Source organism: Lepisosteus oculatus, chromosome 12 (assembly GCF_040954835.1).
Source record: "Lepisosteus oculatus isolate fLepOcu1 chromosome 12, fLepOcu1.hap2, whole genome shotgun sequence".
NCBI lineage: Eukaryota > Metazoa > Chordata > Actinopteri > Semionotiformes > Lepisosteidae > Lepisosteus > Lepisosteus oculatus.
This window is the reverse complement of record NC_090707.1, coordinates 15701403-15718687: the sequence shown is the minus strand read 5'-3', so window position 1 is coordinate 15718687 and position 17285 is coordinate 15701403. Positions and strand designations below refer to the sequence as shown.

At 39.5% G+C, this 17285-nt stretch overlaps 1 protein-coding gene across 1 annotated transcript in view; it reads left to right on the top strand.

The window, feature by feature from the left end:
* Positions 1-17285, top strand: part of lrp2a (low density lipoprotein receptor-related protein 2a) — a 78293-nt gene that overhangs the window by 58869 nt on the left and 2139 nt on the right. The window contains exons 57-78 of the mRNA XM_015358914.2: positions 361-489; positions 1505-1624; positions 2541-2657; positions 3528-3644; positions 3851-3988; positions 4326-4448; positions 4905-5033; positions 5152-5286; positions 5791-5922; positions 6365-6508; positions 6832-6997; positions 7167-7295; positions 8851-9071; positions 9537-9716; positions 10300-10419; positions 10531-10621; positions 12261-12328; positions 13683-13797; positions 14498-14627; positions 15463-15573; positions 16254-16370; positions 16815-16886. Of these exons, the coding sequence (XP_015214400.2) occupies positions 361-489; positions 1505-1624; positions 2541-2657; positions 3528-3644; positions 3851-3988; positions 4326-4448; positions 4905-5033; positions 5152-5286; positions 5791-5922; positions 6365-6508; positions 6832-6997; positions 7167-7295; positions 8851-9071; positions 9537-9716; positions 10300-10419; positions 10531-10621; positions 12261-12328; positions 13683-13797; positions 14498-14627; positions 15463-15573; positions 16254-16370; positions 16815-16886 (2804 nt within the window). The remainder of the gene's footprint in view (positions 1-360; positions 490-1504; positions 1625-2540; positions 2658-3527; positions 3645-3850; positions 3989-4325; positions 4449-4904; positions 5034-5151; positions 5287-5790; positions 5923-6364; positions 6509-6831; positions 6998-7166; positions 7296-8850; positions 9072-9536; positions 9717-10299; positions 10420-10530; positions 10622-12260; positions 12329-13682; positions 13798-14497; positions 14628-15462; positions 15574-16253; positions 16371-16814; positions 16887-17285) is intronic.

Below are 17285 nucleotides of genomic sequence, written 5' to 3'. Positions count from 1 at the left end.
TGCACAGCCCTGTCATCGATCCTGAGGTCTGGGGTTCTGTGGTTGTGGCTTTTGACCTTATTTTTTTATGAGCTTATTTTCTCAGCAAGACTACCACATCATAAGAGTCTTCCAGAGGTGATGGCAGATGTTAGTTATATAACATCTGGGCTCCAAACCCTTTTAAAGCTTTTTTAATTGATGGTATGTAAGCAGTATGCGTTTGAAGTCTTGATTTATTATCTCTTGAATAAGTGGCAAACACAATGATGAGAACACTATAGTAGAACCTGTACTCTTTGTTTCACTTAGATCACTTAAATGGTTTGATCTTTCAGTGCTGTAAACCAGCCTACAGAACAATTTCTTGCCTTGTTGTAGTGGGCCCTGCATATCGCTGTGACAACCACACAGAGTTTGACTGCAAAACGAATTACCGCTGTGTTCCCCTGTGGTCAGTGTGCAACGGATACGATGACTGCCGTGACAACAGCGACGAGCAAGGCTGTGGTAACCTTCATTTTAACAATGCATGTGTATCCGTCTCTCCCTCGAAGTTGATAGAAAGTATTTATGGCCAATTAAGACCTATAGTGGCTAGTTGAGATCAGAATAAGACACTGACATATATACATGCAGAAATATGTATACATACTAAGGGTCTGATATAAAGCTGTATTTTTTAAGAATGTCAAATGATTTTTAACTTGCTTTTTTATCATAGGAGATATGCTATACTCCATTCAACACCACTAAAATGTGAGCTATTTCATTATAAGATAATGTTTGGAGTGATGGGGAGTTCTTATTGATTGAAGGCCATTTTCACTCCTCTTTTACAGCCTCTAGCTGCCCTGATTTATTAGCAGTGTGAGGGGAAGGTGAACACTGTGCTCTTTGTGCTGATTCTCTGATCTGCACAACACGATATATACTCCCATGGCTTATCACTAGACCACAATCCATTACTGCCACATCTATTCATGTACAAAAATGCTGTTCAGTTTGTCTGTTAGATTTTAATAGACAATCAAGATTGATGTATCAGAATGAATATATGATCCAGTAATTTACACATTCAATATGTTTTACAAATCTACGATGCCCTCAACTGTTAATGTCTCCTTTAGTTCTAAGGAATCCATTGGTTTTGAAAGTTTTACAGCTTCATTCACTATCAACTGTTAATGCCCCCAAATGTTCAGAGCATCCTGGGTTTGTCCACAGCTCTTTATAAGTGTAAAATAAACAGGAGTGAGTGATTGTCAAAGTTCCACGACCCTGAACTGGATAAAGAGGGTAGGAAATGGCTGGATGGATTGTCAAATTGGTCAGGTCAGTGCTTTCGGAATAGCAGTTGCTGATTCCAAATCCACAGCCTAAAGAAAATGTAAAGCACAAGAAAATGAGACAAAGAAGACTGGGCTCATGAAAACACTAATTTTTCTCGTTTTCTGTCAGTGTCGCCTCAGTAATTAGAAAGGCTTTGGATGTGTTTGCTCACTCTGGGCCTGTTTGTGTGCAGAGGAGCTGACGTGCGAGCCTCTGGGGGATTTTCGCTGCGACAATCACCGGTGCATCCCGATGCGCTGGAAGTGTGACGGAGACAACGACTGCGGCGACGGGTCCGACGAGCGTGGCTGCAGTACGTCCTCTCATCTGCTCCCCGGGGCTCGAGCTGCGCACATTGCAAGGGTTGACACAGTGTGGAGAAGCCATCGAAAGGCAACGGAATGAGGAGCAAAACGAAAAATAAACTGGAGTGATCAGCATTGTGTTCGCTTCAGTTTATTATAATACATGCCTCCAGATCATGTTATTAGCTCACTATGATCTTTAAACAGTATTATTCGCAGCTCATAGTATGTTTTCATGTGTATTATTGTACTGGAAACTATTGTCGAGGCTCGAGTTAACGCTGATTTACAGAGTACGCAAAATCCTAAAAGAAATGTAATCTGGTCCAAAAAAATCTGCTTCCATTTTGACTGTTTTGTGAACAAGACTTATTTTTCTTTTGGTATTCTACTGCTTATCAGTATTGTAGAAAAACAACTTCGTGTTTCAACTAGAGGGAGTCAGGGAGTCATTCATGCTTTGCCTAGAGAATTTAAACAAGTCTTATTTGAGAACAACCTGTCTTTAGACAGTGTATTGTTTTTGATGGATGATGAATTGATCATATACAAGAGTTTTCATCCATGGATTCTTAGAACTCAACACATATATTAATACCTTAGAAAGGTTTGTGAGATGTTAAAATCATTCTTGTAAAGCACCTCAGAACAATAGATGTTGAAGGGAAAGGCACAATAAGGAGGGAATAAACATACAGGAAAACTTTATCAAAGATGTAACTACCTGGTGGTGTGATGCTAAATTTCTGTGATGTGTATTTCCTGCTTCGTCCGTCCAATTGAAAATATTTTTCCAGAAGAACAGAAGTTCTCACTTTGCAGAAGTCAAATACAGTAACAGCAGATTCAGTACATTGTCACACAAGCGGTTAAATAATGGCTGGTGTGTGTAGACCTTAAGCCTCCAATTTTGTTTGCTCTCAGGCCCTCGTGCTTGTACAGAAAGCGAGTATCGCTGTGACAATCTGCACTGCATTCCTAACCGCTGGGTGTGCGACCATGACAACGACTGTGAGGACAATTCTGATGAAAGAGACTGCGGTAAGTTTAGTCTTTCCCGCACTCTCTCTGTGGCGAGGGCTGAAGGAAGAGGGCAAGTGGGGAAAGGAAAGCAACCATGAACATTTCTAATGATGGCCTATTGAGTCCCGACCCAGCATACAAAGCACACATTTAGAAAATGTTCACCCCTGTGTGTGTATGTTTTTTTGAAAGGTTGTGATATATCTGTACACAGCATCGGAGCTCACTTTAGTATTGTGATCCAAGAATATCAGAGCTCCGCTCAGAGTCCCCTTTTTGTGTTCTTTGCTACTTCCATCGTAGGAAAAAACAATGACCCAAGACTTGCATTGCAGGTGATTTGGTCTTGTGAAAGGATTACAGGTTGAATAGGTTTAATCACACTGCAGAAAACCCACAGCTCAGTGAAAGAGAGGGGATGTATTCTGGGTTATTGCTGGAGCATTGTAACCTGATGTCTCTGAGTCACCCACAGTCTCTAGACACCAGCAGCTCAACCAGCTAGCAAAAATTGAAACAACTCAACAAAATTCTTATTAACACCTGAAGGATTACCTCAACACCACAACTGGACATATTCTAATACTTTTAAGTCATTGTATGCTATAAATTACATTACAGTCATCAGACACCCCAGTAGTAATATCATGATTATCATGACGATGATGCAAATGGGGGCAACACAGCTACATCATCCCAGCATTTTCTAATGTTTATCATGAATCTGAAGTTGCATTTGCATTTTTTAACACTTTAATTATTTTTTAATTCTTTTAATTTCTTTTTAACACATGTAATTCATTAAAGCATTAATTTGTGCACAGACAAACTCAGAAAAAATGTTTGTTTCTATGTAGTAATCAGTCTCCTCATGAAAATGTTCTGCAGAGCTGGGGACCTGTCATCCTGGTTATTTCCAGTGCACCAGCGGTCATTGCATTGCTGAGAGGTTCAAATGTGACGGAAATGCCGACTGTCTGGACTACTCCGATGAGACAACGTGTCGTAAGTCTCGACTCTAACAACTCACTTGTATAATACTTAGAAGTATAATAATGTCACCCAATGACACTGGAGTTATGTTTTGCCTAAGTATTTAATGGCACTAATGCTACTTGCCACTACTGTATACCAATATAATACTACAGCTATGTTCTCCTCCCTCAGCAATGTATTTTAAATGTAAGAGATTCTGTTTGCTTCTTCCACAGCAACACGTTATCCGAATGGCACTTACTGCCCTCCGTTCCTGTTTGAATGTAAGAACCACGTGTGTGTCCAGCCCTACTGGAAATGTGATGGAGACAATGACTGTGGAGACAACTCTGATGAAGAGCTGCACCTCTGCTGTAAGAAGAAAGCCGAAACCCTTCCTTGTACTGCCCATCAGGAACCTCACAAGATCTCAGATGGCTTCTGATAATTTTAATCAACATTTAGTTATGAATGACTCCCCTTAAGAATAGTTAACAAAATGGCTGCAAAGTATTACAAAATGTTCTCTCTCCTGTGTAAGCAAAGAACAAAAAATGAGAGAGATCTGTATCTGTACTGCATGATTTTATTTCCAAGGAAAAAAATCAAGGTGCCGGTAGAGGACAGATGTTTGCAGTTATAAAATGACTTTCTGAGTCTTGCTTGGTTGTTTTGAAATTTTACCGAGGGCCCATCCTGTCTCTTCCCCAGTGGACATCCCCTGTGACCCACGTGTCCGATTCCGGTGTGAAAACAACCGCTGCATCTACAACCATGAGCTCTGCAACTCGGTGGATGACTGCGGGGATGGAACTGATGAGAAAGAAGAGCACTGTAAGTCTGAACATATAAGTGTCACTCTGCCTTCACAGGATAGGTTACCCATCAGCAAACAAGCAAGGGCTTCAGCTGACATTTTAAAAATATCCAGTTGGTGAAAACATATTCTTCCTGGACTAGAATTTTCCTCCGTGCTCCAGCAATATCAATGGTCATATCATTCACTGTTTAAGGTCCAGGTTGACTACTGAAGGCATCTGGAAAGAAAGTGCTTGTGATGCAGGTGTAATTCAGTTTCATCATATACATTTACAGGCCAGTATTCTGAAACTTGGGATCAAGATAGCCAAGATCAAGCCTGATTAGCATTAATTATCTCAATGGTAACCGAGTGCATTGAGTAGCTCAGTGCTAATCAAGTGTATTGAGTAGTTCAATGCTAATCAAGTGTATCGAGTAGTTCAAGTGGATTCAGGTTAATATACTGTGTATGTTTTGTTGTTAATACAGGTAAAGCACCCACCCACGCTCCCTGCATGACAGATGAATACAAATGCGGCAATGGCCAGTGTGTCCCACTGCATTACGTGTGTGACGAGTACGACGACTGTGGAGACCATTCAGATGAGCTCGGTTGCAGTAAGTAACAGCAGTCATGCCATTTTCTCCTGGGAAACCCTCATGCTACTCAGAGGGCTGTTGAGACCCTTTACTTATATTTGCGATTGACATGCTGGTGTTTTTCACCCCCGATTAGACCATGGCACTGGGCGCTCCTGCAGCGAGAACATCTGCGAACACAACTGCACCGATCTGGCAGAAGGAGGAGGGTTCATTTGCTCTTGCAGAGCTGGATATGGACCCAGAGAGACAGACAGAAACTCATGTGATGGTAAGCAGTACATCGCTCTAATAACAGGATACATCAAACAAGACGTACTCCTCGGCTGGTGTGTGCGTGCGCGCGCCTGACTTTTGGCGATAAAACCATATTCCTATCATCAAAACGGTGTTTGAAGTACTGTTTAATATGATTCAGTTTAATTGGTTTGCAGCTGTGTGTCTGTTGTTTGACATCTGTTAAAAAGTCAAGGTTACTTTTCTGCAGTATGTATGACTAACGATTTCTTGACTATTGTTGAAGTGCCCTTCATAATCAAAGCTAACTCCACTGCTGGAAAATCTAAAATCAAGGATGCTATGACTCATTGGAGACACCTTGTGGAATCAAAAACTTGGTTTCCAGAGGCTTGTTTCTTTCTGGTTCATAAAAATGTCATAACTCTCTCTGTTTTACACTACAGAATATGTTTCTGTGAATGTCATGCGTGGCCTTTTCATTCTTTCTTTCTCTTCAGAATTTTAAAGACTGACTCTTCCCGTTTTCTACCCTCAGATATCAATGAATGTGAGATTTATGGCACCTGTCCCCAGGACTGTAAGAACTCCAAAGGAAGCTACGAATGTTTCTGTTTGGAGGGATTCCGATCAGTCGGTGAACAGTATGGAGAGGAGTGTGCTGCAGAAGGTGTGTGACAGAGAAACAAGGTGGCACAGTAACTCAGTTATTCACACTGCAGTAAGATTATCCAACAATCGTGAATAATAACAGTTTTTATCTTTGTGCGAGCTTGTTTCTGTAATATTCCACTGAGATGTCTAGAAGCTGCTTTTTAAAACTGACCTTATATTTTTACAGTTTCAGATATTCCACAGCATTTTCACAAACATTCCTAAATACACTCACGTCTGAAGACAGCTTTGGAGTAGTAAGGAAAATTCAAACTAGCTAAAAAAAAGCCAGAAAATTGTATTTTGAATTTTTTGGGGAAAAAAGGCATTTTAAGTTCCTGAACTGTCTCTGCTAAAACTATTTCACATGGAAAAAGCACATCTTACTCTCAGTGCTGTATGGTGCATAGACAAGGAGCTTAAAGAAGTCGCTTTAATAATGTGTGCTGTCCACACAGGGATTCCTCCTCTGCTGCTCCTGCCTGACAGTGTGCGAATCCGCAGATTCAACCTCTCCTCTCAGCAGTACTCGGACTTTGTTGACAACGCAGAGCACATCCAGGCCTTAGACTACGACTGGGACCCGGAGGGAAATGGCCTCAGTAAGCTAACGCTAACATTCTCCTAAACTGCTCCTAGCTTGTGGAAAAGCCCATGCTGAACTGCTCTTTATAAGGAAAACTCTAAGTTATGACAACACACATGATGATTTCTCAGTGTTGTCCCTTTATTAGGTACTGCAATACCGTGATCGTTTCTTTTTCTGCCATTTTGAGAATTCATACTTTTTAAATGGAAAAATCATTGTTTTAGCAGATATATGGACCTTGTTAAATGTATCCAGGATTGGCTTCCCTAGATATAATACTGTCTAATAAGCTCAACAGATGGTGGTGATAAAATGCAAAACCTGGTGTGTTTTCAGGTATCGTGTACTGGACAGTGCGGGGCCAGGGAGCTCAGTTTGGAGCTATTAAACGTGCTTACATGACCACCGTCAATGACAATGGTAACAACCCAGTGAAGGAGGTGGATCTGAATCTGCGATATATTGCCAACCCAGATGGGATTGCTGTTGACTGGATTGGAAGGTACAGTCTCAGCTGCCTCTGCCTTATAAAGGATTTGTCTACCTAGAAATGTATATTTTCATGTTTGGAATAAACGCTGGCCTTGACACCAGCTTAAAAAAATGTGTAAATTGCTGTGCCTCCTTAATATATATATATATATCATCTTTATGTTATTTTTGCATTGCAGACACATTTATTGGACTGATGCAGGGACCAATAGAATTGAAGTGGCAAAGATGGATGGACGTTACAGGAAGTGGCTTGTTCACACCGACCTGGACCAGCCTGCTGCCATTGTAGTCAACCCAAAACTTGGGTGAGCACTCTGCACAACTGACTGATAGAGGGAATAGAGCTCTGCCAGGGAAATTATATACATCCAAACCGCTTCTGGAGTTCGGAGTTCAGAGTTCAGTTTGTTTGTCATATGCAGAAGTGCAATCAAATGATTATACAAATCCAGTGTCCACTAGTACTTCTCAATCATACATAATCGCAGAAAAAACAGACTGAACACATAAAGCCCACAACACAAAACAGCCAAAAAAATATAGACGAGGAGAAACATGCAATGCATCGCCCACTCTCCAGAGCCATGTTTTGGCTACCCTGTGCTGGAGATCACACTATTTGCACAATAAAAAGACTACAATTTATTATTATATTATTATTTTTTATAATATTCTACTCTACAATAACATTTGTTGGGTTTTAAATGGCATCTAGTACATAATAGAAACTGCCAACCCACCTGTATATACTATGGAATGCTATGTTGTGAACTGTAAATAAATAACACAGGATCTACAGGAACAGGTTGTTTATTCAAGCATTGAATTTTTTAATTTAAATGTATATATAGAATAACAAGGTAAAAAACACAGGGAAAAGTAGAATTCCAGGTTTTCTTTTACTTTTTGGATATTGAAGATAAACAAGCTATTTTAACCCAAAATTAACCTACAAATATAAATTTAGACAAAAATGCTGTTGTTTTATCACAAAAATATAAATCTCAAAAACAGCAAGCCTATAATTCATAGAATAATTCAAGATAACTGAATAATTTAAAGTACCAGTTAGTCTGTTCTGGACTAACTCAAACAAGTAGTCTTAATTATGAGGTTTTTCATTTACAGGAAAACTCAGCTCTGCTATAAAAATAATCTTTTGCAAGCAATTCTGCTGTTTCTTGATCTGCAGAATTTATTTTCCCACATAAAAACTGGCTTAATGGCATGTTCCTTATGAAGGCATTGCTGCTCTCTCTTATTCTTTAAATCCTGGTTGATTTCCCCTAAGGCTTGTTAAATTTCCCTGCACATGCTCACATTATTGTGCAACAGACTGGTGTTCCAAACTGACGTCCCTGCAGAACAAAAGCAAACAAACCAGCCTAATTCACTTTCTTTAGCTCAGCCTTTTGGTTTCTACATATTTAACAGCTTGTATATTTTGAAACTGCTGCTTGAATTTCAGATTTACTGACTCTGTCTGCTACGTATATGCAGTGTTTTATTTTAGTGGAGATGATTGTTTTTTTTTTGCCATCTTCAATTTATCATTCTCAATATCCGGAACTTTTAAGTCAATTTGTATTATGTAGAAGCCATGTCCCTGCCATGGTTTAATTGATTTCACACTACAGTGGGTAACGTTGTAATGGGACAGCAGGGTGTGTTTTTAAATCCAACTCCTGATTGTATTCCATCAGATTATTTAGTCTTCTGCTTTCATGATTTAACTCTGGAGGTGGAAGGCCGGCTTGTGAAAACATCACCAAACACAGTTGCGGTCGGATTCACCACTTACAGCAAACTAACTGTGTCTGCCACCAGCTGGTAAAAAGGCCGTTCTTGTGTTTGTCTCAGAGTGATGTACTGGACTGACTGGGGCAGGGAGCCCAGGATTGAGAGTGCCTGGATGGATGGCCAGCACAGAAACGTCCTGGTGGGTGAAGACCTTGGATGGCCCACTGGCCTCTCTGTGGACTATCTCAATGGAGACCGGATCTACTGGAGCGACTCCAAAGAGAACATTATTGAATCCATGAAGGCAGATGGAACTGACAGGAAGATAATTGTATCAGGGGGTAAGATAAAAAGAGACCGGGTTCATTTTAAATATCTTTTTTATTAAATAACCTTGATATGAGTCATTTACATTTTAAATGTTTATTATGCTTGCCTCCTGTTTCAAAACAATTGACATTTTGTGAGAGAGGCCTTCACTTAAGTGGATGGCAGGTACACAGGAATAGTTTAAGAAATTCTCAACAGAACAACTTGATAATCACTCCCTCCCCCTCCTCTCCAGATTTCTGTTTCTCTCGTGACACGACAGAGGAAACTTTAAGCTTACATAGCCACCGACATTCAAGTCCTCATGTTTGCAAATGTGATGTGTTTGAGGTGCAAACACAGACTTGAAGCGTGCAAGGGCAAATGTGATATTTTGCGTTGTTTGCCTTAAGCACTGACAGCCTTCCCAATGCTGAACATATATCTAATCCAAATTATGTAACACAACAGTATGTTGCACTTTTGTTTTAACATAGACATTGGCAATCCATACAATCTGGATGTCTTTGAGGGACACATATATTGGACAACAAAGGAAAATGGTGAAGTCTGGAAGACAAATAAATTTGGAAAGGGAGAAAAAGTGAAGGTGATAACAATAAATCCTTGGCTGACTCAAGTTCGCATCTACCAAGAGCATCGATACAACCATTCAGGTGAGAAAATGACACCCCCTACAGTACACATTTACAGTGTAGTCCTTTTTGACTCTGTTTATTGTTCCTTATCAAATACATCACACATTAAAAAATAGACTCTTTCAATTTAAAACCTACTTTGACGTCATGTGAATTGACAGGCCCACCATGGTGTCATTGTTTTTTGTAAGAAAATAGCAAATAAAAATGGGCCATTCAGCCCCTCTTCTCCATTCATGTAACAAAGTGCTTGGATTAATTGCTTCTTGCAGTACATCATCTGTAACATTTTAGCAAGAAATCCTTTGATCCCTTGCAATTGGTATATTATTATATTACACAAAAAACAGCTAAGTGACTGTTTCCTACATGTTATTGGATTAGTGTAATATGTACACAATTAGATGTTTTTATGTGATTTGAATGGCTAGGACTTGTTTAACCTGTATTTTATGTTGAGGGTTATTTGTTTTTTGTAGTTTTGTTTGGTGATACCAAAGACCAATTGTCACCTTTTGAATGGACAATAAGGTTATATACTGTATATATATTTTCCAGAATGACATGTCTGTTGTGGTGATTTATCCCTGTCCTCTCTCAGTGCCTAATCCCTGTAAAGGGGTCTGCAGTCACCTGTGTTTGCTCCGACCTGGTGGTTACACCTGTGCCTGTCCGCAGGGCTCACAGTTTGCCAGTGGAAATCCCTATGAATGTGATGCAGGTCAACACCTTTCCATTACTAATACTCTCATTTTCCATTTTTTTTGCAATCTGTTTGATTTATGCTTGGCATCTAATGAATTCATGTTTTGCATGGCTTTCATTTCCACAGCGATTGAAGCTCCACTGACAATGCCCTTTCCATGCAGATGTGTGAACGGTGGAACTTGCTATACTGATGAGAATGGTCTTCCAAAATGCAAGTAAGTTTAGCCACAGCTTCATCAAGATTAGACTAGTGTAACACTACTGGGATATCTAGGTTATGCTGGGGAAATTACTTAATGGGGTATCTCCTATGGTCTTTAGTATGCCCAAAATTCTGCAGCTTGTGTGGCCATTAAAAGCACTCTGCATCCGCACATAACTTCTCTATAAATTGTAATAGCTCCCTGGACAGGAGTTAACAATTATACTGGCCATCTGAAAGGGACTGAAATGTCTAACTCCAAGTGATGTTAAGGATTTATTGAATAAGTATATTCTGACTTTCAAGCTGAGATCTGCTGATTTCTGCCCTGTAATTGTCCCAAAGACATAGAGGGCAATGGAGCATTCTTTACTGCAAACCCATATCTGAGAAGCCCATTAGAGACTCTGTCAGACCTGTCTTTTCCAAAAAGCTTTTAGAGTATAATTTTGTTTTGCTCTTGGTTTTACAAAGTCATTTTGATGAGCTTTAGATGTTTATTGTTTTTCTACGTCTGCTGTGCATCTTATGAAAAAGGTTTCTTGAAAAGTGCTCTTGGAGTTGTTATTTGTAGTGTTGTTTTATGAAGTCTAATTTGTTTCTCTCGAGCAACAATACTTAATTGCCCAAACCTTTTCAATCTTTCGGAGTGTTTAATTAACCAACAAAGGCATTCTGTGTGACCTAACATGTCTTTTGAATCTGTGTACAGCAGATAATCTCTAATGCTGCTCCTGCCCTGTTAGTTTTGTAACATTATGAACAGTTGCATTATGATAGATTGAGACATCTGGCTGACCTACTCAAAAATTCAGACATTGTAGGCAATGTAATCTTGAAAGGGTTGTTAGAAGCTACGTTTTGTGTGTTTTTTTAATCAAATTTTAATTAAGCTCTTATCTATTATTGCCTTAACTGGAGCAAGGTATCTTGCTTTGCAGGCTGAATGCAGATAAAAAGAACAAATTATACATGACAGTAGACTGTGATTTCAATTAATTATTTCTGTTGCTTAAAATGTCTTTCTTCATCCTTAATTGCCGTTTTAACCCTCAATTTTCCTTTCCTCCTTGGGAGACTATTCTGGAACTGATATTCATATGTTCTTTCTATTTTATCTATTGGTTTACAAGGCATCGATTACAAGACGTTGCGAGTTTTATTCCTCTAAATCAGGGGTCCCTGTTCCTGGTGCTAGTTGTGCAACTCTGCAGGTGTATCAGGTCTCTTTAAAGCAGCAGCACCTGGAGAGTTGGGAGAATCTGTTAACTGTTCCAGTTAAGACAATAATTTGTTGATTCAGATAATTAATTACCCAGCTGGACTGAAAACCTACAGTATAGACACTCTGACCCTCCATGACCAGGATTGGGGACGTCTGCTCTAAATCAGCTCAGGGGATTGACAGTTAAAAGAGCTGAAAGTAAGCACTATCTGAATGTGAGCATTGTAGTTGTTTTCAATGCCCAAGACAAAGTGTGGTCTGGTGGGGGATGCAAATGTAACACTGGTGTAAAGAAATGTTTTCTGCAACTATTCACCTTTCGTTTTTTATTTCAATTTTGAAGACAAATAATTCCAAGTGGCGACGGTAAAAAGCATGCAAGAAATCATGTGCACACTGAAGCAAATGTTTTTATTTGTCTTTATAGGTGTGCTTCTTACTATAGTGGAAGTTACTGTGAACAGGGGACATGGAAAGGAGCCCCTCCAGGAACAGGTAGAATGTCAAACTTCACTTTTGCTTGGATTAATTCGTTCTTCCTGTCTGTTGACAGCTTTAAGGTTATTTAGAAAATATTATCGTGTAGTGCTGGATATTCAAAATAGACAAAAATGCTAAGGAACATTTATTTTGCATTTTCTATGCTTTCTACAATGTCCTTTTTTTTTTGCTACTGGCAGGTGATCTCGGGACTGATTTTATTTAAAGCTGTGGTTTTGCACAACTGTGTCACTTCCATTAATGCTTTAAGACCCGTTATGAAATGAGAATCATTCATGTTTTAAAGCATTTACTGAAATGGCCACAAGAAGAAAAACAAATTATAAATTAAATCTCTTATCCACAACTGAAAATGTGAACCCCAGATAGGGGGCTGCTGATGTTTTCCTTTGAGGGGGTTGGGCGGGGAAGGCTGTTGAAATCTTTATCATCGGGAATGTGACACTGGGAGTCTCCTGCTACAATCTGGAGACGGGGCTGATATGTATATCTAGACTGATAGGTGGTTGTGGGAGGAAGAATGGGTGTGAAACGTATTTAGCAGAAGATCATTTCCTTGGCAAGACCAGCTTTTCCTCATGTGATAAGCGAATATTCAAATAATCAAGCAGCATAATGCATGAACAATTTGTACTGCACATTCCCGTTATCTCTTGACCTCATTATCCAGCTCTGAGGTCAGTTCTTTGATTAGGGTTAACTGTAGAAATCCTTTTGAGGTCTGACTTCTGTTGACTGCTCTTGAATTCAGAGGAGTTACATACAGTAGACCCTAAAAAAGGGTAGGCTGTTACTTTTAACATCAGGTTTGAAAAGTCTTCCTCTTGAGCGTTACCACTCATTACATTTTTAAATTGGAGGTCAACCACTTTGAGATCTGCAAAGCTTATTACTATTGCAGTACTTTAATACTTCACCTTTCAATAGATTGACCAATAGAAAATGACGCAGACACGTGGATCAAAGTCTACAAATTCAGATGTACTTCAGCTTTAATTTAAAACAATTCAGAGATGTCATGGGTTGTGTCATTCTGGCTTGCTATAATTAGTTTAGCAATGTTTTTTTTAAAAACTAAAAGTGCTGGGAATTCTTGTGAAAGTAGTATACAATATAATTTCTGAAAAAAAATAAAAAACATAATTGGACTCAGGTCAACTGGAGAACCTAAGTGAAGAATTAATTCCATTGAAGAAGGCAGATGGAGGATTAATATTCTTACATATAAAAACACTCCCATTGTGTTTGTCTATTTAATAGGACCATGTTAGCGACTTGAGGTTTTCTAACTATGAAACAAGAGAGATGTTTTTCTTCTGTAACAGTGCATCTTCTTGTTCTCCCACAGTCATTGTGTTGCTGGCCGTGATCATAATCCTGCTTATTGGGGCTTTGGCAGCTGGGCTGTTCTTCAATTACAAACGGACTGGCTTGCTTCTCCCACCCCTGCCCAAACTCCCTAGGTAATCTTCTTTCCCTATTTTTTATCAACCGATTTTGTGTTGTGCATGTTTTCAAATGTTTACTTTTGCACAACACTGTTAACTGTATGCAAATGTTAGAAAAAAAAACCTTCAACCACTTTGTCCTCAACGTGCCCAAGATTACTGAGAACAAATTCATGATTGCAGTGACAGCTGCAAATTTCTACTAATTCGGGTTATTATTGATGTTTATTAGTTTTGTTTAATAACTTGAATTACACCACTTTCTTTGTATGTTTTAAACTAGTCAGTGATGGAGCCTATATCGTATTGAATCTAAATCAAATCAACACAATTTATTTTTAAAATAGTGACTTGTAATAATCTGATTGCAAGATAGTGCTTAAATTGCCTTTTTCCACTAGAAGGAAATTAACAGATAACACATTATTAGATTTTGTCATTTTATCCCCCAGCCTACCCACCTCTTCTTATATAGTCAAGATCCTTTAACCTGACTTCTGTACTGGTTTAAACTGTATGTTGACTTACAGTAAATACATGTACAATATACTGTATGTATCCAGAGGTTGTCCAACATCCGTGAGTGGCTTCATCCATAATTTATTTTCTGCTTGTCTGCTGTCCCTATATAAATGTCAGTAGCCAATCAGATACCTGCATGTCATGACAGTACTGATATGTGTTTCATTCTAAAAAGGTTTTTGGTTCTTTACAGCTTGAGCAGCCTGGTGAAGTCTGGTGAGAATGGCAATGGGGTGACATTCCATTCAGGAGACGATGTCACAATGGATCTGGGGCCGCCGGTGGCGCTAGGAGTTTCTGTGATCGACAGAGCTATGCAAATGGTAGTCATTAAATGTGATGTTTTCAGGATGTTTGGTCCTTATCTGCTGTCGCCTTGGCACATAACAGCGAAATCAGCAGGTTTAAAGAGCTGTAAAGGTTGACCTATAAACCACGCATTTGACTTTTGTACCCCTGCTAATAGACTTAGAAGTACATAATTAACAGGGATGGTAAATGGACCGCACAATTCACTAGGTTTGCACTGGTTCAGTAGTTAAGAATCCAATCCTGTGGGTTTCTCTCTACTATGCAGAATAAAACAACATTAGTACAGAGAAGTTTGTAGACTTGTTCAACATTGCTTCGTTTTTGAAAAGATGTATTTGTTCTTATAGTTTTGAAATGCGGCCATAAATAGTGTATACAAGCAGTAAACTATACAATACATACTGCATCCTTTAGGATAGTGTAGTCCTAAAACCCAAAGAAAAGTAATTATTGTTCCTATTATTGGAAGACATAAAAATACTGAAATACATTGAAAATAGATGACACACAAATAATGGATGGTAGAGCAGCCAAACACATTTCTCCGTTGGCATGTAGTTTGCCTTAACCAGTAGTGCTACTGCAGTTGACGTCCACAGGATTAGGAAGGATTCAGTGTGAATGTGAGGGAATTAACAGATCACTGAGTGCGCAAGGCTGTCTAGAAACCTGAGTGATTTAGCACTCAGAGTGTAGCTGAGGATAATGCCACAGGGTTTAACATCATATGATTTATATGGGGAAAACATGCTTTGTGGGCATATATTGTAATTACAGATGCCTCGTTAACTGTATTTCATTGTACATTAACTATAGCTAAAGTCTGGGTACCAATGTCTTTGGCAGAGCGAAAGCTTCGCAGTGGAAGCAGGAAAGCAGCCCGTCACGTTTGAGAATCCTTTGTATGCGACTACTGCAGGCGCACCCAATGATCCTGCGGTCATCCATGCCTCCCAGGTACCCAACGCTTCTCTTTTCTCAGCAGTCCACTCACCTGTTCCTGAATTGTTCTGCCTGGGATATTTTTCATTCGTTTTTACATGTCTCTCTTTGAATAATAATAATCGATTACACTTACATAGCGCTTTTCTGGACACTCCACTCAAAGCGCTTTACAGGTAATGGGGACTCCCCTCCACCACCACCAATGTGCAGCCCCACCTGGATGAAGCAACAGCAGCCATAGTGCGCCAGAACGGTCACCGCACACCAGCTCTCAGTGGGGAGGAGAACAGAGTGATGAAGCCAATTCATAGATGGGGATTATTAGGAGGGCATGGTTGGTAAAGACCAATGGGACATTTGGCCAGGACACCAGGGTAACACCCCTATTCTTTTCGAGAAACACCCTGGGATATTAATGACCACAGTCAGGATCTTGGCTTTATGTCTTATTTGAAGGATGGCACCTTTTTACAGTATAGTGTCTCCGTCACTATACTGGGGGATTAGGACCCATACAGACCACAGGGTGAGCGCCCCCTGCTGCCCCCCCTGACTCATCATCCAGCAGCAACCTTAGTTTTTCTCAGAAGGTCTCCCATCCAGGTACTGGCCAGGCTCACATCTGCTGAGCTTCAGTGGGGCTGCCAATTGTGAATTACAGGGTGACGTGGCGGGTCTTTTGACTTCTCTAGGTTACGGTGAATGTGAACTCTGAGCGGACTGAAAAAAGCTTTGATAACCCCACCTATCATGTGGAGCAGCCTGCGGCTGAAGTGGAAGGTCCTTCGGCCAGCAAAGAGACACCACAGGCAAGTATCTGTGAAAGGGCAGCAAAGGAAGACTGGCCGAGTCGCCAACCCTCCCTGCCGATGAACCGATGAATGTGTGGTCAGTTTGTCACCAGTTCAAGGGAATGTCCAGGGGAGAGGGAAACTATAGCCTTGAATTCCATGCTTCTTTTGGTCACTTTTTTGTCCATTAGATGACCTTTCACACAAACAAAAAACACAAAAACAAAGACAACAATACAAGCAATGTTCACCATGGCTTCATAATTCTCTGAAAGCATTCTAAATGGGCTTGCAACCTGTACTATTGGGAGTTGTTTCTGGTGAAAATGTACAGTATTTTACAAATAAACAGACGTACTGTATGTGGAAATCTATTCTTTACTGAAGGAATTAAGCAGAATAAAGTTAAAGGGTACATTAATATTCAACTTAATTCGTTTTAAATTTTTATTTTTTTAATAGGAGTCTAAATGGACTTTCTTCAAGAGAAAGCTGAAACCAAGTACAAATTTTGAAAATCCTGTATACACAGAGGTAAGTAGTTAAAGAAATGTAAAGCTACAAAGTATTCATTGGGTTCATTTAGACTGTCAATTGTTAGGATAATAGTTCAGAAAACAAGTAGAATGCTGAGAACATCAATATACTGAACATCAAAAGAAACTTATCACTGTTTATGCATGTACATTTTCAGAAAATAATGCATACATATTTTGAATATTGACTATGTATTCTTGATTATAATTTTGATTAATCCTTCATGAATGGCCATGATACACATGGGGAAACTTTGGCTGCATTAATAGATAACTTAGTACGTATGCATAAAAGCAAAAGCACTACTTCAACTCATTAGTGAGAAGGTTCACAGGGCACAGGCGATGCAGTGTTGAAGCCCGGTAAACATCCAGAAAAAACAACACAAGAAAGAAC